At 39.2% G+C, this 22,608-nt stretch overlaps 1 protein-coding gene across 13 annotated transcripts in view; it reads right to left on the minus strand.

Moving 5' to 3' along the window:
- Nucleotides 1-22,608, minus strand: part of ATE1 (arginyltransferase 1) — a 198,425-nt gene that overhangs the window by 114,465 nt on the left and 61,352 nt on the right. For all 13 annotated transcript variants that reach the window (XM_021073566.1, XM_021073564.1, XM_005671511.3 and 10 more), the window contains one exon: nt 1,899-2,080. In XM_021073566.1, coding sequence (XP_020929225.1) covers nt 1,899-2,080 — 182 coding nt within the window. The remainder of the gene's footprint in view (nt 1-1,898; nt 2,081-22,608) is intronic.

The following is a 22,608-nucleotide window of genomic DNA, read 5'->3' on the forward strand; positions in this document are numbered from 1 at the left end:
GCTGTTCAGGCCCCAAATCTATGTACCATGTTTAACTGCTTTTTCCCTCTCACCCCCATGCCCAACCCATCAACAAGTCAAGTTGGCTTTATCTCCAAAATATACTCTGATTCTAACCATTTCTCACCACATCCACCTCAGGTGTTTTGGTCCAAGCCACTACTACGGCTCCTCTGATGACTCCAACATCCTCCCAACTAGATTTCCAGGTTCCGCTCTTGCCCCTCACAATCCCACAGAACAGCTTAGAGTCTTTTACAACATTAATCAGATCAGGTAACCCCTCCAAACCCTTCGCCCTCCCTCTGGGTTGGTATCACACTGAGATAAAATCCTTCCCATTACCTATGAGCCCTGCTCCACCTGCCCTGACCACCTGCCTCCCTGCCCTCCTTGCACAACACTGTCCAGAGCCTACATCACATCCTAGCCCATCAGACCTCCCTTCTCTTCATTTCAACCACGCCAGGATACCTGGACTTGCTGTATTTGACCTGGACTTTTAATCCTCAGATTTTTACATAGAATGCCCCTTTCTTCTTTCTTGGCTTCTCAGAGAGGTCTTTCCTGACCAGTCGATAAAAAAAGGGCCTCGTGTCTACTACTATAATTTTATGCTTCGTCACACTGCAATGGGGTCTCAAAACCATGTTGTCAGTTTTTTAATTTACTATCTGCTTTGACATGACTGGAAATCCTGTCTATCTCATTCACATCTATGAAGAGGGCAAGGACACACAGACTGTACTCAAATAAACATCAGTTAAACAAATTAATTATAGTTCTAAAATTCACCTTGCTAAAAAAAAAAAGTAAATCAATTCCATCCTCACGGTCCCCACCCTATTCAAGCATTTTTAAAATCTGCAGACTAGGAGTTCCCACTATGGCTCAGTGGTAAAGAACCCAACCTCACATCCATGAGGGTGCAGGTTCGATCCCTGGCCTCCCTCAGTGGGTTAAAGATCTGGTGTTGCTTCAAGCTGCAGTATAGGTTGCAGATGCGGCGTGGATCCCTACGTTGCAGTAGCTATGGCATAGGCCAGCAGCTGCAGCTCCAATTTGACCCCTATTCTGGGAATTTCCATATGCCACAGACGCAGTCCTAAAAAGATTAAAAAAAAAAAAAACCAAAAAAAACCCCAATATTTTCCTTGAGCAAGACCCCAATCTTTTTACTACTAGGATAATGCACCTAAAAATACTTGTGCTATGTTGTACATATTAAAAGAAAATCAGCTTTCATGAGGGTCACAGTCAAGTGGACAGTCAGGGACTCCCCAGTCCTGCTCTATACACTTGACATAACTGTGTATTTCTTCCAATAGACTCATGCGGCTTTATGTCATTTATATCAGATTTGTAACCAGCAATTAATCATAAAATGTATTTAATAATAATGACAGGAAAAATATGTAATTAATACAACATTTAAAAAACATTAGGTAGGCGTTTTCTTGTGGCGCCCCAGGTTAAGGATCTGGTGTTGTCACTGAAGTGGCTTGGGTCGCTGCTGTGGTGCAGGTTCAATCCCTGGCCTGGGGTTTTTCCACAGGCCGTGGGCACAGCTTAAAAAAAAACAAACCCCAAACATTGAGTAGTTCTACAGGGGAGCTTAAATAAGTGCGTAAGCAACAAAATCAGCCCACAGATATGATTTCTCATACCACACACTAGGCGAAAGCCTCAAAAAGCTAGGGAATTAATTATCTTCAGACATTGTGGTCTCAGTGCTAAAAGTGGTATTTCTAAATACCAGTACGTAAGAGACTACTTACAGCAACAAATTATTATGTCCTAGCAAATGGGATTTCTACTATTAAACAATAAAATACAATCCAATGGAGAATTATTTGAAGTTCTATATGACCCACTATAATTGTCCAAAGCAATCTCACCGGAGTGCAGAGTAGACTCCCAAAGACAGAAACGAATAATCAGGATCGTAGTACAAATACACAGACGATACACAGTGTGGAAGGATGTCAATCACGCCCACAGCAATGATCTTTCCGTCAAGCCAGTACTGCTGGTGAAAGGAGCCATAACCGCAATCTGGGCCGTTAGGAGACGTCTCTGCCTATGAAAAAGCAGACATGTAAACATGAACAGTTTGTCATTTTTCCCTTTATAGTAACATTTTTAGTAATTAACCTTTTCTTCTTTTATTTTACTCAAGTTAGTAAGTCCTAAAATTTCCTCCTTCGGAACAGTCAAACCCTGCAAAACTTTTTAGGTGTAGACATACTGACCAAATAAAAGAACAACAGGAAAATCAACTTAAGATTTTTTTCTACTTATTTTAAAATCTGCAGTCAGAAATACAAATTTTACAGGGTAAGTAAATAACTATTGAAGCTATATTCTTCTGTTCCACATAAAAACTAGGAAAGAAATGGAGAATGTGAGAAAGATGGGAAACACAAAGGAAAAGGCTGGATGCAAACAGAGCTGTCCCCACATCGCCGGCCAGGCCCGACATGTGACACCCACGCACTCATAAGGCATATGTGCCAATGATTTTTTCTAGGTAAGCATTTCTGTGTAAGTACAAAAAGCTATGACATTTCTCCCTATTAGTCAAAGGAAAATAAGTTATTTTTCTTTATTATTTTAATGTACCTATAATCCCACAGAAGAACTTTAGAGACTTCAGAGGATAACTATTCTCTGTAAATAGTTAGTTGAATGATATTTCTCATTTTAAAAAATTCAACATTTTAAGTGTAACTTGTTAAATGAAAACCACATGATGAATATTATGAAGCATCATAAAAAATGCTTTACTGGAGACTGAATGGATATTAAAGACAAACGATTTAAGTGAACAAATACAACAAAACTTGTGTATCCTATTCACACACTTAAAGTCACAGAGAATGTATGTAGAAAAAAGCTAAAAGGGAAAGAAGAAAAGTGAAAAAAGCAGGTTTGCTAATAGTAAAACCAGAAAAAAACATATTAAGATAGGAAATCTACAGGACACTATCTCATGACCATAAATGCAAAAGTCCTCACCCAAATATTAGCAAACAGATCCAACAACGTATAAAAAGAGTCATACACCATGACAAAGTAGGATTAATCCTAGGTATACAAGGCTGGTTCGACATTAGAAAAATAATTTTAAAAAGAAAAGCAATTAATGTAATCCAACTATGAAAAGCAGGCTAAAAGAAAAACCATACAATCATATACACTGATAGAGAAAACACATTTTACAAAATCCAACACCCATTCGTGACTAAAAGCTCTCAACAAACTAGGAAGAGAAGGAAACTTTATCGAAATTTTATAAAGAAATCAAAAAAAAAAAAACTACAGTGGACATATTTTTTTAACTTAATTTTTTAAATTTATTTTTTCGTCTTTTTAGGGCCACATCTGAGGCATATGGAGGTTCCCAGGCTAGGGGTCAAATTGCAGCCACAGCAACATGGGATCCGAGCCATGTCTGCGACCTATACCACAGCTCACGGCAAAGCTGGATCCTTAACCCACTGAGCGAGGTCAGGGATTGAACCTGTGTCCTCACGGATTCTAGTCAGATTTATTTCTACTGAGCCATGACAGGAGCTCTTGACATATTTAATGGTAAGAAACTGGATCTTTTCCCCTAAGACTGGGAAGAAGGCAATGATATCCTCTCTTATAACTCCTGTTCAATATCACACTGGAAATCCTAATTAGTGTAATAACAAGAAAAGGAAATAAAAAGCATATATACAGATTGGGAAGGAAAAAAATAAAACTGTCTTTGTTCACAAAGTTATGCATAACATACTACGTAGAAAACCTCAAAGAATCAACAACAAAAACTGACACTAATAAGCAATTACAAGAAGGTTACAAGATACAAGGTTAATATACAAGTCAACTGCTCCTCTTTATACCAGCAATGACCGGAATTTGAAATTAAAAACACAGTACCAGAGGAGTTCCCATTGCAGCTCAGCAGTTACAAATTTGACTAGCATCCATGAGGACACAGGTTTGATCTCTGCCCTTTTTCACTGGGTTAAGGATCCGGCATTGCTGTGAGCTGTGGTGTAAGTTGCAGACGCGGCTTGTATATAGCTTTGCTATGGCTGTGGTGTAGGCCGGCAGCTGTAGCTCTGATTCCACGCCAAGTCTGGGAACCTCCACATGCCACAGGTGCGGCCCTAAAAACAAAAAAAAACCATCATAATACCATTTACAAAATCACCAAAAAATTTACACCTAGGTATAAAGCAAACAAACATACTCAGAGTCCATATGCGAAAAACTACAAAACTCTAACAAAAGGAATCAAAAAAGATGTAAAATGATTGGAAAATACTCCATTTTAATTAAGATGTCCATTCTTCTCAAGTCAGTCTCCAGATTTAATGCCATCTCAATTAAAATCCCAGTGAATTATTTTGTGGATACTGGCAAATTAATTCTTAAGTTTACATAGAAAGGCAAGAGAGCCAGAATACCAACACAATACTGAACAAAGGTGGAAGACTGATACAATCTGACATCAAGACTTACTTTAAAGCTACAACAATCAAGAAAGTGGCACTGGTGAAAGAACAAATAAAACAACTGGACAGAATATAGAACCCAGAAACAGATCCACATAAATATAAGTAACTAGCCTTTGACAAAGAACAAAAGACAGTTCAAGAAAGGACAGTCTATACAACAAATGGTGCTGTAACAACTGGACATCAAAAAAAAAAAAAAAAAGCAAATTTCTAGACATAGACCTTACATCTTTCAAAAAAAAAAAAAAAAGCTCTAAATGGGTCATAGACCATGTAAAATGCAAAACCGTGAAACTTCTAGATAATCACATAGGAAAAAACCCCGGTGACCTTGCCACCTTGGGTTTGGCAATGAGTTTTAAGATAAAACACAAAAAAGCACAATCCATGAAAGAAAAACTGACAAGCCTGTACATCAGGTAGAACAGGTAAACAAAGAGAAGTGCTTTCCAAAAGGAAAACAGAGAGGATATCAAGCTGGTATAACTACAACACCTGAATTAATGCCAATATGCTAAACTGCTAATAGATCTGAAGCATAATCACCTGTCTCAGAAATGAGATTGCTCCAACTACGTCATAAAAATAAACAAATCCCTGCACATGACTGAATTTTATGAAACCATCGTTTAAATGTAAACCTTGAGGCTCACAGGAATGAAACTCCCTGTCTTTAAAAATAATCATGGAGTTCCCGTCATGGCGCAGTGGTTAACGAATCCGACTAGGAACCATGAGCTTGCGGGTTCAGTCCCTGCCCTTGCTCAGTGGGTGAACGATCTGGCGTTGCCGTAAGCTGTGGTGTAGGTTGCAGACGCGGTCGGCTCGGATCCCGCATTGCTGTGGCTCTGGCGTAGGCCGGGGGCTACAGCTCTGATTCGACCCCGAGCCTGGGAACCTCCATATGCTGCAGGAGCGGCCCAAAGAAATAGCAAAAAGACAAAAATAACTAACTAAATAAATAAAAATAATCATGCAGGAGAGCAACCAGTGCAGTGACAGAGACAGAGACAAACTGTCAGCTCATGATATGTAAAGTGGGGAGCCTGTCAAACGTCAGAAAACCTCCAAGTCAAAGCGAATTGGACGATTCTGAAATGTGTAAACTCTTCGGCGATTTCAGTTTAGCGTGTCATTCTAGGACCCACTAACTTGAATGAGTGTATTCATTTATTCATTCACTTAAAAATGCATTTACTAAGGACATAGTAAGTGTGGACAGACTCAATAGCATATTCTCAATAAATAAATAACCAATATGTTCTGTTAACCCTAAATACAAATCAGTCTTACTTGCTGTACCAGCTTAAATATTTTTTTCAAACGGCAGTTTCCTTTTCAGTTTCCAGCGTTCACCGTTTCTCTCTTTCCCTGGACCTCCCATTTAATAACCTGCTTCCAGTTACTCCACCGGTTCCTTCTGAGGCCAGTCCTGACCAGTCTGTCCTAAGCACATGCATTCTTCCCATCTTTCAATTCGTGTGAAAGGTGGGGTCTGCCCCATCTGCAGAGCACTTTATAGAGATAATTGGCTGCTTTTTAATTACTTAAGAAAAAATACGCCATATAACTATCTACTCTGACCACCATCACATCGCCCGAGGAAACAGGAAATCCAGAAGTCAGCTAAGCAATAAAAGGATCATAAAACTACGAAGTTATTAAATGACACAGAGATTGACCTCCTAGCCCCTAAGTCAATGCTAAATAAGAAAATCAGCTACTTTTATACACATTTAAATAAACTCACTTATCAAATATCCTTTGTATAGCCAAGTCAGTAAATACAGCAGCATGAAAAACAAAGTGTTTTAAATGCATGGTTTAAATTTTTTTTTCTTAATACTTGCTTTGCTGTACTCCTTTTCTTTCCATCATGTTTTCTGACAGTTAAAAAAAATGAATGCTTTTCTTTTCTCCTTTTTGGGGTCCTCACTGACCTAACTTAAAAAAAAAAAAAAAAAAAGATTTCAGAAGTGGAAGAAGCTCCAAGTACAGGGAGATAAGAAGCTATTTTCCTAAAACTACACCTGGGACATCAGCACTGGTTAACAATGCTCTCCTAGTCTCAATTTGGTAAGCCAATCAATACTCTCAAGTTTTTCAGTAAGGACTCAGCAGAGGTGGAAACTGGATTGGAAGTGAAGCTGAAATACTGACTCCCTCAACCCTCTTTGCAGCTGGAACAGCCAGAGTTCCCAGACCACTCACTTCTGGCTGGGAAATCCTGAAACAAGTCAGTGCCTACCACGTATCTAAAACCATACAATGACTGAGAGAACTAACATGACTAATGTCTGTCTATCACAAACACCTCGGCTAAGTTCCATCCTTCCACCTGACATAAAACTGCCATAATAGAGTTTTCTTTCCCTCAAACACAATACTTTTAAAACATGGAAACAACTCAGCATTTGAAGGAGAGGTAAGGAGATAAAAACAGAAAGAATAATAACTAAATCTATAAAATCAGAAATCAGCACACAGGGCACTATATCCAATCAGCACAGGGCACTATATCCAATCACTTTTTTTGGGGGGGTGCCCTTTTCTAAGGCTGCTCTGAGGGATATGGAAGTTCCTGGGCTAGGGGTTGAATCAAAGCTGTAGCTGCCGGCCTACGCCACAGCCACAGCAACACGGGATCCGAGCCGTGTCTGCGACCTACACCACAGCTCATGGCAACGCCAGATCCTTAACCCACTGAGCGAGGCCAGGGATCGAACCTGCAACCTCATGGTTCCTAGTCAGTTTCGTTAACCACTGAGCCATGACGGGAACTCCTATCCAGTCACTTCTGATGGAACATGATGGAAGATATTATGAGAAAAAGAATGTATATATGTATATTTCTAACTGAGTCATTTTGCTGTACAGCAGAAATTGACAGAACATTGTAAATCAACTATAATTTAAAAATTTTAAAGAAAAAAAAGAAATCAGCACAACCTGTGGAACAGATCTGTCATCATTTGACAACATCCTTTCATACAGACTCACTGAACTTCACTTCATCATGCCATAGGATACCTGTTGATTAGAAAGTGTTCAAGAGTAGAAACTATCTTTACTGCAAATTGAGATTTAAACAGCTGGAGTTCCTGTCGTGGCGCAGTGGTTAACGAATCCGACTAGGAACCATGAGGTTGCGGGTTCGGTCCCTGCCCTTGCTCAGTGGGTTAAGGACCCGGCGTTGCCGTGAGCTGTGGTGTAGGTTGCAGCGGCTCGGATCCTGCGTTGCTGTGGGTCTGGCGTAGGCCGGCGGCTACAGCTCGGACTAGACCCCTAGCCTGGGAACCTCCATATGCCGCGGGAGTGGCCCTAGAAAAGGCAAAAAGACCAAAAGAAAAAAAAAAAAGAAAGACAGACAGAAATAAATCAATAAATAAATTTAAACAGCTAACACTGATTCATCACCATCACCTCCACTAGGTCAGAAAAAGTTCTATCTTTCTGTCCCTTCAATTAATTCTCCAAGGAACTAAGTCTCCCAGTATTAGAGAGGCCTCCCAGGTCACTGTCTATTCTCTATTTACTGTTTTGAGATCCTACTTCACTACCTGGGATTGTTGCATATCTTTAACGCTTAGTTAGGGCCTTTTAACAGTGAATACTCTTCAGTTGTCACTTAGAAACACAGAAGATGAGGTAATTAGATTATGCAGGAAAATACACACACTATTTGGGAAGGGAAAATGAACAGGTGGTGCTGCCTCAATGATAATTTAGTGATATTTAGTGAGGAGAATGGCACTGTTTTACATTTTTGCAAAACTTTGTATGGCTTAAAGAGGACAGCAGTATTCTCATACCTGCTTCTGCATTTAATGTGATGCCATCATGTAGCCTTTGGAAAACATCCCCATATACTCATAAGAGAATGAGTGAAAACGGCTGATAAACTAATTTAACTCTTGAGGATCCCCCGAAATGGCCTCAGGAACTACCAGGGGGTTGCAGGACCACACTTTAGAGAGCCACTCATGTAAGCGTCTTTTTTAAATATAGCGGGAAGAAGGAGTCTATGCATTGTAAACTGCAAGCAGAAAGGGAGCAGGTTATAGTGACTGAAGTCCAGGATTTGGAATCAAGAAATATGGATTTGAGTCCTAACTCCACACACTGTACACTTTCTAGCTATTTTACCATAGCAAGACAATAAGTTAACTTATTTTAAAAGTATCCATTTCTGGAGTTCCCAGCGTGGCACAGCATAAATGCCTAGGAACCATGAGGTTGCGGGTTCGATCCCTACCCTCCCTTAGTGGGTTAAAGCATCCAGCATTGCCGTGAGCTATGGTGTAGGTTGCAGACGCAGCTCGGATGTGGCACTGCTGTGGCTCTGGCATAGGCTGGCAGTTGTAGCTCCAATTAGACCCCTAGCCTCGGAACCCCCATATGCCACGAGTGTGGCCCTAAAAGGTCAAAAGACAGGGGGAAAAAAAAGTATCCATTTCTGCATTTTTAAAACAGGAATCATACTACTTTGCACTCTCAAAGGCAGATGTGAGAAATAAATGACAACATACAAATAAAAGCACCGTGCAGACTGTGAACAAATTTGAGTCGGTTTTCGTTTTAAGGGATCTGAACGACACAATCTATAAGATTACGTCTATGAAATTATATCAGTACCTCTTTAATAGCAAAGTTCATTGCAGCTCTCTTTAATTTCCTCACAAAGAAGTCAGTAATGTTATTAGCAATACTTAATAGTTTTTCTTTCTCATGCCCACAGCTTGTACAAGTGAAAGAATTAATAAGCAAAGTTATTTATCACCAGTTCCTCAATCTCAAGAATTTAGCTGATAACAGGGAAAATACAACAATAAAGCTCACCACTAGCTATTCAAAAAAACATGTCTTAAATGCTGGGGACGGATGGCGTGGCTTCTGTGATTAATGAGCTGGGCGGTACAATACCAAAGGTACTCTGTAGAAATGACATCAATATTAATGGGCCAATTTAGGCTTCCAGCTAAATGGCTCCCAAAATGTGTGTATATTTACTCTGATAAAGTGCCCTTGTCTCCTGACCCACCTGCCTCCACATGCCTCAGTCATGCTTAAAACAGACACTGCTAAGATTCCAAGGGGTAGGCAAAGGGGGAGTCACACTCCAGGCCCCAGGGACGGCACTGGGGGACTTAGGGGAGTTCGAGGAATGGAACAGTGAAAGTCTTGAGGCTTTCTTTAGAGAGCAGGACCTGGGTTCTCCCTGCCAAAGCATCCAAAAGGAGCTCTCCTAAATCTCATCTGTTCACACAAAAATCTACTATTTGACAACGGGTGTTTTGATTTTTTAAAAAAACACTTTACAGAAGTCACTAAAGGTACTCATTTAAAGAACCTGATTAGAAGTCTCCATCGTTTGAAAATAACTTCTTCCTGCAACTGTTTTGCTTTCTGTTAAGAGTTTTATGAAACACTGCAATAAACTTCAAATGCATTTTAAAAACAGAAACCCAAAGGTGTGCTAAACCACTATGGCGTCAACATTTACATGATTAAAAAAAAAACCAAAAAGACCCAAAAACTAAATTTAAAAATTCAAAATAGTATAATTAACAAATTTAAAAAAGAGTCAATTTGGAAAATGCAAAGAGTAAGAATGACGGTTAATATATCACACAGTTTTGTAGAAGTGATTTTAAAACTGGATGCAACCAATTCTTAATTTTCTGGCAGGCAATTAGTACACTAAAGCTGTCCACCAAAACTAAGGCACTTCCTGGTTCACGGCTATACTGTGTGGTAGAGATAATGACAGTCCACCTGGGAAAAGACTCCAACTTTGTTTCCAGTTAATGTCCAAAGTATGTGAAATTAAGATACTTTAGGGGCAAATTCTGAGAAAGTATGTGCTGGTGGGACAAGTAGTTCCCACCAAAGAACACTCCACTGGAACAGCATCTGCCATTCAATGAGTCCTTGCTCCCCTGGCAAAATCTCCCCTCCTGGAAAGACAATTACAGCCTTGAACAAGTTGGAAAGATCACCTGATGGGTTTAGCTACTAATATTCACCAGCAAGGACTATTTTGCATTTTGAGGTTACTTTTCTCTTTGCAAGGACTCTGACTAATACCACATGAGATATCAGTATTTTACAGCCCATTTTATATCATACAAGCCAAACTTACTGATCATAACCTTCAAAACGTTCAATTATCTTAGTTACATGTATTTATAAATTACATAATGTTGACTCTGTAACAGGACTACACTGAAAATTTTAGTCTACACCAGCTTATTGTAATGTGATCATTTTCAATCATCACCTATATTTCAATCCAAGGACAACTAAGTTTAAATGATCCTTAAAAAGGGGGGAAAAGTACACGCCAAAGTAACAATATTTGTTATTCTATTTTAAGCAACATCTCCTCTGCGCACAAAGGAAATACATAAAACTTAATTTTATTAAGTAATATAAATGACATAATTTCTACAGCCTGCAGATTAGCAAAAATTCATTTGTTCTTCCTATTTCCATAACTCTCTCAGGTTGCAAGATAAGACTTTATTAGGTAAGCAGCCGAAGGCCTCAGTTTCTTTGGAATCCCTAAGTTGGTGAAGATTACTCAGTCATCGGAGAGGCACAAACTCTTTACACTGTCCACCTCAGTTTCTGCTGGTAATCGCAATAAAAAATACTCAGTAGCACCTAACCTGAAAATTCCAGTCAGCTCATATTAAATGAGACAATGACATTCACGGCAACACAACTTCTATTCACTTCCAAACTGGGGAGAAAGAATCAAATGAAAATAAAATTGTAAGATAAAATTAAATATAGTAACTCATGAAGAACGATTATGCAGTAATTATTAAAATCTTGAGTAAAAAGTTTCTAATTACTACATAATCGTTCTTCATGAGTTAAAAATAGTGTTTTTTAACTTCATGAGTTACAGAAATAGTTTATGTTGTTAAAATCTTGAGTAAACAGTTTCTAACATTAAAACATTTCTCCAAGTAAAAATACAACAATAGGAGTTCCCGTCGTGGCGCAGAGGAAACGAATCTGACTAGGAACCATGAGGTTGCAGGTTCAATTCCTGGCCTTGCTCAGTGGGTCAAGGATCCAGCATTGCTGTGAGCTATGGTGCAGGTCGCAGACGTGGCTCAGATCCCACATTGCTGCGGCTGTAGTGCAGGCCAGCAGCTGCAGCTCCAACTGGACCACTAAACTGGGAACCTCCATATGCCGCGAATGCAGCCCTAAAAAGCAGAAGACAAAAACTAAATAAATAAATAAAAATATAACAATATAAAATGGAATGTATGATCTCAAGTATATGAAAAATGTGTGTAACATGCACGCACAAACTTATAAAGATGGAAAAATATCTGATACTGTTGTCAAGAGTTTTTGAGCAATTTCTTATTCTAATTTTCTGTATTTTTTAATAAACAATCTATTTTTAATAACATTAAATGTATAATCAAAAAAGTGTTTTAAAATCTAAGGTTGAAGAAGTACTAGTAAGCAATAAATATGTGGTTAATAGGTGAAGTTTGATAAAAGCCAAAAAAATTACTTTGTTTGGCTATTCTTTGAGTATAGTTCTGGGCTTGATTTTCTACTGACTGGGTTGTTTTTCAATTTAGTTGGGGTAGACTTTTGTTCAGTGGAACAAATACCCAAAAGGTTACAGTTTGATGCCCTTGTAAGACAATAATAACCAGTTGTATTTATCTAACTTCGCAATTTCATCTCAACCTTCTAATATACTGCTTGCAGATATGTATGTGTGTATGTGTGTGTGTGTGTGTGTTAAACAAATGTGCACTGCACCAGTTCTAATGTCTTACTGGTTCTTATATTAATTAATGAGTCAAATAAAATTTGACATGTGCTCATGCTCTATTTGTGTGAAGGTATGGATTCTAACTTTTTGAAAATTAGAGTTTAACAGTTTCGGGGGTCATCCACTGAGAAGCGCGAGGGAACTAACTCACATGATGGACCGAAGTATGTGTTAAGTGCCCTCCAAGTATGTTAAGCCTAGCGTGTCTCATCTTGTGTGTCTTTTCTTAACTCTCAAAGAGATTCCTGTGTAGTAACAGAGCTCTAACTGCTGTTTCTCTAAGTCTTTTTCTACCTCTTTGCTAGGTTTGTGCTCCTGTTTATGTCCTATGGGTAAGTTATCCCCAGAACTGGAAGGAGTCGCTGAATCTGGTTCAAGGTCCTTACTGGACGGATGACGGTCCTTACTGGATGGATGCTGGCTGAGAGAAGACAGAGAAGCTGGTTTGGGTTTGGTTTCGGGTTTTTTGTTTGTTTGTTTGTTTGTTTGTTTATTTGTGAGCTCCATCAATTAAGGAGACCTGCTCTTTGAGTCCTTGATGAGTTTCTGTGTTTACTTCCGACCTGTAGCCTGAAGCTAAAGGCTCTCTACAAGTTTGTGAATCGAAATTCAGTAAAGTCTTCACAGCTTGTTGTATGTGAAATATTTTCCTACACCAAGAGAGTATTTTTTAAAAAAAATCACACTGTTACATCTCTTATTTAGAGGAGCTCTGTAAAACTGATTTACGGAAATAAGTAAGCATTTACATTAATCAAATATCCTCCAACTTCACAGGATATAAATAAACTCCTTACAGAAACTGCTAGCTCAGAAATATTTTTAAGATAAATCAAAATGGTTTAATAATTTTAAGAAAGAAAAAAATGATGTTCTTTCTCAGATTTATTAGTATTAAGTATATGAGTGGGTTTTTAAAAAGAATGTATGAGGGCTTGGGGGAGGTAATGAATAGTTAAACTTCCAAAACTACTCACTGATTTACTAATCCAAAAAGTTAACGCTATTCCTATGCAATGCTTATTAACATTTTGAAAATGAAAATCTGTTCAATGGAACTGAATTATAATTCTAAGAGTTTAACATATTTGCTACATTGTGGCCATATACACGTAACAGAAAACTTACATTTGCAACATCTGTGAGTGTACAATTCAGGGGTATTGAGTATTTACGGTGCTGTCTGTCACCGCTGTCCATGCCCTGAACATTTTCATTACCACACACTGAATCTCGCCATCACTTCCTTCCTTCGCTCCCTAACAACCGCTGCTCTACCTTCCGTCTCTACGAATTTGACTACTCCAGGTATCTCAGCTGAGCGGAACCATACAGTACTTGCCCTTCTGTGACTGGCCTCGTGTACTCAAAGGTCACCCGTGTTGTGGCATCTGTCAGAGTTTCCTCCCTTTTAGGGCTGAATAATATGCAACTGTATGTATTTGTCACATTTTATTTATTCATTCATCTGACCATAGACATTTGGCTGTTTTTAATTTTTGGCTAGTGTGAATAATGCTTCTATGAACACTGGGGTACATTACCTGTTTGAGCCCCTACTTTCAATTCTGTCGTGCGTATACCCAGAAGGGAAATCGCAGGATCATATGATAATTTTGGTTTTAATTCTTTGAGGAACCGCCATACTGTTTTCTACAGAGGCTGTACCATTTTACACATCCACCAGCAATGCACAAGAGTTCCAATTTCTCCACATCCATGCCAGTATTTATTGTTTTCTGTTTTATGATAGAGGCCATCCTAACGGGTTGCAAAGGTGGTATGTCTTTGTGGTTTTGATTTATACTTCCCTAATGATTGTCAATATTGAGCAGACAATATTTTTATGTTTTCTGTTGTCTTAAACATAATTCCTAAGACACTTAAAATTTTTAAATGTGGATGTAAATCAACACATTTAATGAATATTTGGGGATCCTTCAGTAGTTTCGGAAGAAGAATAAACACTAACAATGAACATAATTTTATAAACTTTCCCCTTCATATTTACATATGCTACAGAATGGCTACATCTTTGGGTCATGTCAATAAACATGCTGATCTTTGCCACTTTGACGAGGTATAAAAGATAGTGTAATGCTGTAATGTTTGAATTTATGCACTTTCTCAGTCTGCTAAAATGCATACATATATCAGGTAGCTCTCAATTTCCCATCTCCTAAGTTCTCTCTATAAAACGAAAAGTTATCACTTTGTTAGAAACATGCATTTGTGTATGCAAGGTAATAGGATGAGGCTTGTTTTTATTTAAAAAAAAAAAAAAAAAGTAAGTAGAACTGCTCCAAGTAAAATGTCGTCTTACTTCGGATCGTAAAACAATAGCGAAAGACAAAACTTGAAGGGCTATAAAAATAGCAAGTTGTAGGTTGGGGAAGTTTATTTGCCTGGTTTAAAAACACCTAAGTCTGAAAAGAAGCTATAAAATATGTTAAAATGTTGGCTAACTTCACTCGGTTTTGAGGGACATCTTCATCTGAGATACTCTTACTTTATAAAGGAAAAAGCGACCGTCAGGTGACTAAAGGACTTGCCGAAAGTCATGAGGCCAGTTTAGGAGAATGCCAGGAAGGACCTGGAAATCCCAACTCTTAGCTCAGTGTTTGTCTCCGTGGAGGTTCCTTCTGTGGGCACCACGCTGAAACACAATCAGAATACCTCAACATGTCCTGTTCAGCATAATGAATTGAGATACTTCAGCAATTTACTAAACCAAAGTACAAATCACGAAATGTATTTCTTGGAGTTCTCATCGTGGCTCAGCAGGTTAAGAACCCAACACAGTGTTCCTGAGGATGTGGGTTTGATCCCTGGCCTCACTCAGTGGGTTAAGAATCTGGCATCGCCACGAGCTGTGGTGTAGACCACAGTTGCAGCTCAGATTTAGTGTTGCTGTGGCTGTGGCAAAGGCCAGCAGCTGCAGCTCCAATTGGACCTGTGGCCCTGGGAACTTCCATATGCTGCAGGTGTGGCTGTAAAAAAAAAAAGAAAGAAAGAAAGAAGGAGGGAGGGAGGAAAGAAGAGAGGGAGGAAGGAAGGGCAAATAAATGTATTTCTCTATTTGCAAATGGTACGACTGACAAGGGCTTAATTTCCAAAAGACAGAAACAGCTCATACAACTCAATGACAATGACAACAACTAAAAAATGGGCAGAAGATCTAAATAGACATTTCCCCAAAGAAGACATACAGAGATGGTCAACAGGCACATGAAAAAATGCTCAACACTGCTAATTATCAGAGAAATGAAACTCAAAACTACAGTGAGGAACCACCTCACTACAGTCAGAAAGGCCATCACTAGAAAATCTGGAAATAACAAATGCTGGAAAGGGTGTGGAAAAAAAGGAGCCCTCCTACACTGTTGGTGGGAATGTAAACTGGTGCAGCCACTATGGAAAAGACTATAGAGGTTCCTCAAAAAAGCTAAAAAGAGTTGCCATATGATCCTACAATCCTACTCTTTGGTATATATCCAGACAAAACTATAGTTCAAAAAGATACATGCACCCCATCCTATGTTCTCAGCAGCCCTATTCACAATAGCCAAAACATGGAAACAACCTAAATGTCCATCAACAAGATGAATGGATAAAGAAGATGTGGTGGGTATATATATATATATATACACACAATGGAATATTATGCAGACCTAAAAAAGAATGAAATAATGCCATCTGCAGCAACATGGATGGACACAGAGATTACCATACCAAGTGAAGGAGGTCAGAAAGAGAACGACAAATACCATACGGTATCACTTACACATGGAGTCTAAAGTATGACACAAACTTATCTATGAAACAGAAACAGACTCACAGACTTGTTGGGGAGGGATGATTGGGAGTTTGGGACTAGCAGATGCAAACTATTAAACATAGGACAGATAAACAATAAGGTCCTACTGTATAGCACAGGGAACTATATTCGATATTCTGGGATAAATCACAGTGGAAAAGAATATGAAAATGAGTATGTGTATGGAGTTCCCGTCGTGGCACAGTGGTTAATAAATCCGACTAGGAACCATGAGGTTGTGGGTTCGATCCCTGGCCTCGCTCAGTGGGTTAAGGATCCTGTGTTGCCATGAGCTGTGGTGTAGGTCACAGATGCAGCTCGGATCTGACGTTACTGTGGCTGTGGCATAGGCCAACAACTACAGCTTCAATTGGACCCCTAACCTGGGAACCTCCATATGCCACAGCAGCCCTAAGTGACAAAAAGACCAAAAAAAAGAAAAAAAGAAAAGGAATGTGTGTGTATATTTATATTATATATATATGTATATATATAAAACTGAATCACATTGCTGCACAGCAAAAATTAACACAACACTGTAAATCAACTACAAGTCAATAAAATAATTATTTGGGCCAGGCCCCACATCTTGTGGTAGCTCCCAGGCCAGGGATTGAACCTGTGCCACAGCAGTGATCCAGGCCACTGAAATGAGAACTCCTCAATAAAATAAATAGAAAAAAGAAAAGAAATGTTTTTCTCAACAACAGAATTCTTAGGAATGAAAATGCTTCAAAGGAATCAAAAAAGTTTACCCTCACACTTACAACTTAAAACTGGGAGCACTATAATGACAAAAATTTGAACTTTAAGCATAAGTAGCTGAGGAAAGATTTACAGTAAATGTTTTTAATAAAACATGATAGAAATAAGGAATTTATTTCCATATTTTTACTGTAGAATAGAAAAAAATTAAGAACAATTAAAACTATTATTAGTCTGTCATTTACTTTGACATCCTTGTATTTTACTTATATTTTTCTTTTTATTTTCAATCCTAATCATCCATGAAAAAGACTTTTAGTGAGACACTAAGCATGCAAAAAGAACAGAATACCAAACTCAATTCTATAGATCAGACTGTATTTATTGAGCACTACAACAAACACCCTAGAATCTAGAGTGACTATCCTAATGCGAGCCCTTACTTAATGTCAGTTCAATGTGAGACTCTTGGTTTTCTAATCTATCTTATAAAGGGGAAAAAACGTCCCACGGCGACAATCCAAACTGATATTCTGATTTAGAACTCAATGACTGCCAACACCAGACCAGACTGATCCCCGTGGAAACTAATCCATGCCAGAACTGGCCATTCAAACATCCTCTGAAGCATTCATGCACATCTAATGGGCAATGCAAACTGTCAAGGCACAGATGACCGTAATTTTTAACACAGCTGAAAGATCCTGGAATAAAGATGAATACCACCACTTGCTAAAGGAAGACTGACCTGGCAAAAAGATATCTTGGATGCACTTAGATGCCTAAACTAATCCAAGTCCCATGCAGAAAAATCTTCAACATGGAAATTTACGGCATTTTTCTACTTAGTGTTTGGTTTTCTATTCCAGTGTGCTTTCTTTTATTATCTGAATCAATTCTAATTATTTTTCTCGCATGAGAACAGTTTCCAGGAAAAACTGATATAATTTCACTATGAAACATACGGTTCCGCTTACACTGGCTCAACTATCATGCGATAGCCAGAAATTAATTAGAAATAAGTTCATTTGTCAACTCAACCAGCATCTGCTGGGTGCCACTGCGAGCCTGGGGAATACTAGCCTGACTCCATAAAAGATGTTCAAGTCTCACTGAAGTGAACTGAGGGCAAGGAATGAGGTCTTCAGATCAACGAGTTCTTTGTCAGCAGCCCAATCCCAACCAGAACCGCTCAGCCCTCTGATGCGACAAAAAGGGAGCGCAGTCAAAAGACAATCCCAGTGACCTGAGGGATCTGGCTCCAGAATTCTACCTGGTGCCTCTGGCCACCAGCGCCTCACCTATTCAACCTCTGGTCTCCAGCACGGGGCTCACCAGGAAAACGGCGCAACTGTTTCCCAGCCCACATAACTAGAAAAACAGCAAACTTCACTCATCCCACGTTTGCCCAGTGGACCAAGCCACTGCCCAGCTTTGCACTGCTGAGTATTCAGTTAACAGTGGACTGACAATCACTCTCTGAAAAGATTGGGCTTCCCCTTTAGTTACCTCTGTCTGCCCTGGCCCTGGCTCTTTAAACATATGGTAAAATTCACCAATTTTAAGTACAGAATGCTGTGCTTTTTGGCAAATTTATAGAACTGTGGAACCATCACCACAATCCAGTTTCAGAACTTTCCCATCACGTCCCCAAATTCTCAAAGACCCATCTGCAGTCAGTCCCCCAGTAGTACCTCTTATGTCCCTGGTAACTACTGATCTGCTTTCTGACTCTATCAGTTCCCCTTTTTTGGATAATTTATACAAAGGAAACACACAATAGGTGAACTCTTGTGTCTGACTTCTTTCGTCTCAAATAACTAAAGGTTCGTCCGGGTATTGTGTGTATTGTGAACTGTTCATTTTGTTGCTGAAAAGTATTAAATTGTATAGAAATACCGTATTTTACTTTACTCATCAGCCTTTGGCCATTATGAATAATGCTACCATGAACATTCAAACACATGTCTTTGTTTGTAGGTATTTTCATTTAGCTTAGGTACATTCGTGTGAGAGAAACTGCTGCGTCACACAGTAACCCTGTGTTTAACATTCTGAGGAACTGCTGAAATGTGGCTACACCCTATGACATTCCCACCTGCCACGCATGAGGGTTCCAATTTCTCCACATCAACACATGGTACTCTCTTGTGATTACAGCCATTTTTAATTTGCATTTCTCTAATGGATCGTGACCACTTTTCATTTGTTTATCAGCCATTTTGTGCCTTCACAATAAAATGCATAATCAAGTCTTTTATCCCTTTTTTAACCAAGTTGTTTGTCTTCTGATGGCTGAACTGTAACAGTTCTCTTTTTTTTTTGGTTCATAATAATTGTTATATACAGAAGTTCCCATTGTGGCTCAGCAGTATCGAACCCGACTAGTATCCATGAGGATGAGGTTCGATTCCTGGCCTCAATCAGTGGGTTAGGGATCCAGCGCAGCCATGAGCTATGATGTAGGCCGCAGATGCGGCTTGGATCTGGCATTGCTGTGGCTGTGGTGTAGGCCAGCAGCTACAGCTCTGATTTGACCCCTAGCCTGGGATCTTCCACATGCCATGAGTACAGCCTTAAAAAAAAAAAAAAAAAAAAAAAACACATCTTAATCATACAATATCAACATAATATAGCATAACATAATACAATATAAGTTATACAGCATATAATAAAGACAATATTTCTAAATCATAGACATGCTATTTATTATTACTCTATTATGACTTAAGAAGTTTATTAGAGTTCCGGTAGTGGCTCAGAGGAAACGAATCTGGCTAGTTGTCTATGAGGATGCAGGTTCAATCCTGGGCCTTGCTCAGTGGGTTAAGGATCTGGCGTTGCCACGAGCCATGGTGTAGGTCACAGCTATGGCTCGGATCTGGTGTTGCTGTGGCTGTGGTGTATGCCAGCAGCTACAGCTCTGACTGGACCAGTAGCCTGGGAACCTCCGTATGCCACAGGTACAGCGCTAAAAAAAGCAAAATAAAATAAAATAAAATAAGAAGTTTATCAACATTAGAGCCCGAAATTTATCCAACACCTTTGGGCACCTAGAGCAATGTTTATATGGCATTTCTTCTTTTATGGATTCATTTTTCTTAAATACCCATCTAATCATTTTACCCCCCCAACAGTTCTTTTTGCTATTGATTCTAACTTAATTCCACTTTGATCAGAGATTACGTCAATCTTTAAATTGCTGAGATTTGTATAATGGTATAGCATATGCTCTAAGAGAATGCACCTGTGTACCTGAAGAAATATGTATTTTGTCACTGCTGGGTATGGCATTCAATAGACGTCAACTAAGTAGAACTGTGTGATAGTTTCTGCTATACTCCTCGTAATATTCTAACTGTTCTATCAATTGCTGAGAGTTGTCCTGAAGTCTCCAACTACAGCGGTGGATTTGACTGTTTCTCCTTTCAGCTCCAGCAGTTTTTGCTTCATGTGTTTTGAGGCTCTGTTATTAAGTGCATCACATTTTGGACGACTGTCTTCATGTGATGAACGAACCATTTTCTCATTATGAAATGTCCACCTTCCCTTCTGGTAAGAGCCCATTTTGTTAGCTATGTAGACGGCCACTCACCCTTCTTATGTTTACTCTGGTGGTCTACTTTTAACCTATTCTTGTCTTCATGTTTAAGGTGAATTTCCTTTTTTCCTTTTACCTAGTCTGACAATCTCTGACTTTTAACTGGAGTGTTTAGACCTGTGCTGCCCAATAGGACAGCCACTGGCCACATGTGATTGCATAAGTCAACTAAAATTTTTAAAAATTTAAACTCAGTTCATAAAGAGCTCAGTGGCTATATATGACCACTAGCTACACGCATGTTTTTGACAGCATAGATGTAAAATATTTCCATACTGCAGATTTTTGGTTTACATATACACTTATATGTAATATAATAATCAATTTGGTCAGGCTTAAGTGGACAATTTTACTATTTGTTTCTATTTGTCTCATTTGTTCTTGGTCCACCTTTCCTTTTTCCCACCTTCTATGAGGTTGAAAATGTGTTATCGTTGCTACTCTCATCCCTACTGGATTATTGTTAAGGCTGCTTGAGGGCAGTAGTTTTTAACAGGGAGCTGTTTTACCCTCTAGGGATAGCTGGCAAAATCTGGAGACCTTTTGTTTCAACTCAGGGGAAAGGGTGCGACTGGCATCTCTTGGGTAGAGGTCAGAGATGTTGCTAAGCATCACATGATGCATAAGACAGCGCCCACAAAAAAAGATCTCTCCAACCCCAAATTAACTGTGCCAAGGTTGGCACACCTCAAATTTATCACCATCTTCCTTCAAATGGCATCGGTTCATGTAAGAGACTCGCACAGCATACTGCTGTCACATACTAGCAGCTATGATACGGAACTCAACCACCTCTGTAGGCTCAACTTTCTTCATAAGGACACTGGCAATAACTACCTCATAGACATTCTGTGAAAATCAAAATAATGGAAGCAGAGTTAAGCAATGCACACCCATGTTCTATAGGTGCTAATTTCTTGAGAAATTATCATGGTAAGTGCTAATGAAGATTTTAATTGATCTGGAATGAAGGAACAGGACATCCTTGAAGAGAATCCTAAGCGACCCACATTCCCACACGGCTTAACTTCTCTGACAAATGCCTCTCCTGTGGTTCTCTACCTCCAAGATGAGGAGGAGACTGCACCCTCCTGGATGGCCGGCAACATCTGACTTTGAGAATTTCAAGAATCTTTGAGCCTCTGATACATAATCCCTTTTATTTACCTACATCTAATTGAAGACATGTGTAGGTGGTGCCACGCAAAATGTAATTCCGACTTAGAAACGTCAATAAAAATGTCTGTGAGGGAGCGATCTCATGGAAACCTCGCAGGCACATGCACATCAGCAGCTACAGAGCCACGCGAAATTAGGACTAGAATGGAAATATGTTGCCTGACTTGACGAGGTGATAAAAGCTCTTTCCCCATAAAGCTTAATGAGCTCTATTAGTCTTCATCTCCCAGGAATGCAAAAGGGTCAGCCCCACAGAGGGAAGTAACCAACTCTCCACACATGGCTCCATTCAAATGACAGCAGATCAAATTACTGATGTAATTACTATAACCTGACAATTTCGTTCGATTCATGTGGCAGTTAACCGTTTAGGACTTACAACAAAGGGACATGGTTCATTCACAGTAGTTTAGGAGGGCAGAATGAAATTTCAAGTCTCTTTCATTTTCAACTGCAAATCTCATGTATTTTACTGTCTCTACCTGAAACAGTTTTCTGTTTTTCCAACTTAGGTAAGGTATTTGGGTTATTTACCATGTTTGCAATTTTCCTTCTCCAACCAACACATAAGCTTAATGGCAAAATTAAACATTTAGAGACCCTCAACGTTCTCCTCCCTTGGCTTAGCCTTGGCTCCCAGGTCCTCTGAGTCAGCAGAGGAACAGAATCCTGAACTCCATGTTGCTGGTGATCTGGGGCCAGTGGCCACTAACTATGCCACCATGTGACCCTGTGAAATCCTGGGCTAGAAAAATATCAACAGAATGCCCTTCACGGTCTTTCCCAAACATGTCAAGGAAAGAAAAGCACACTGGTCACCTTTAATTTTGATTCTTTTGCCTCCTCCACGTCCATAAACTCAGTAAGAAAAAAGAGCAATTTAGCCCAGGTAAAATACAACTCCAGATCCTTAAACAGAGAAAGCAGATCAGACAGAAAATGACAGAAACCATCTAAACTTTGATCTTGATACTTTCCC

Source organism: Sus scrofa, chromosome 14 (assembly GCF_000003025.6).
Source record: "Sus scrofa isolate TJ Tabasco breed Duroc chromosome 14, Sscrofa11.1, whole genome shotgun sequence".
In the NCBI taxonomy this organism is placed as follows: Eukaryota; Metazoa; Chordata; class Mammalia; order Artiodactyla; family Suidae; genus Sus; species Sus scrofa.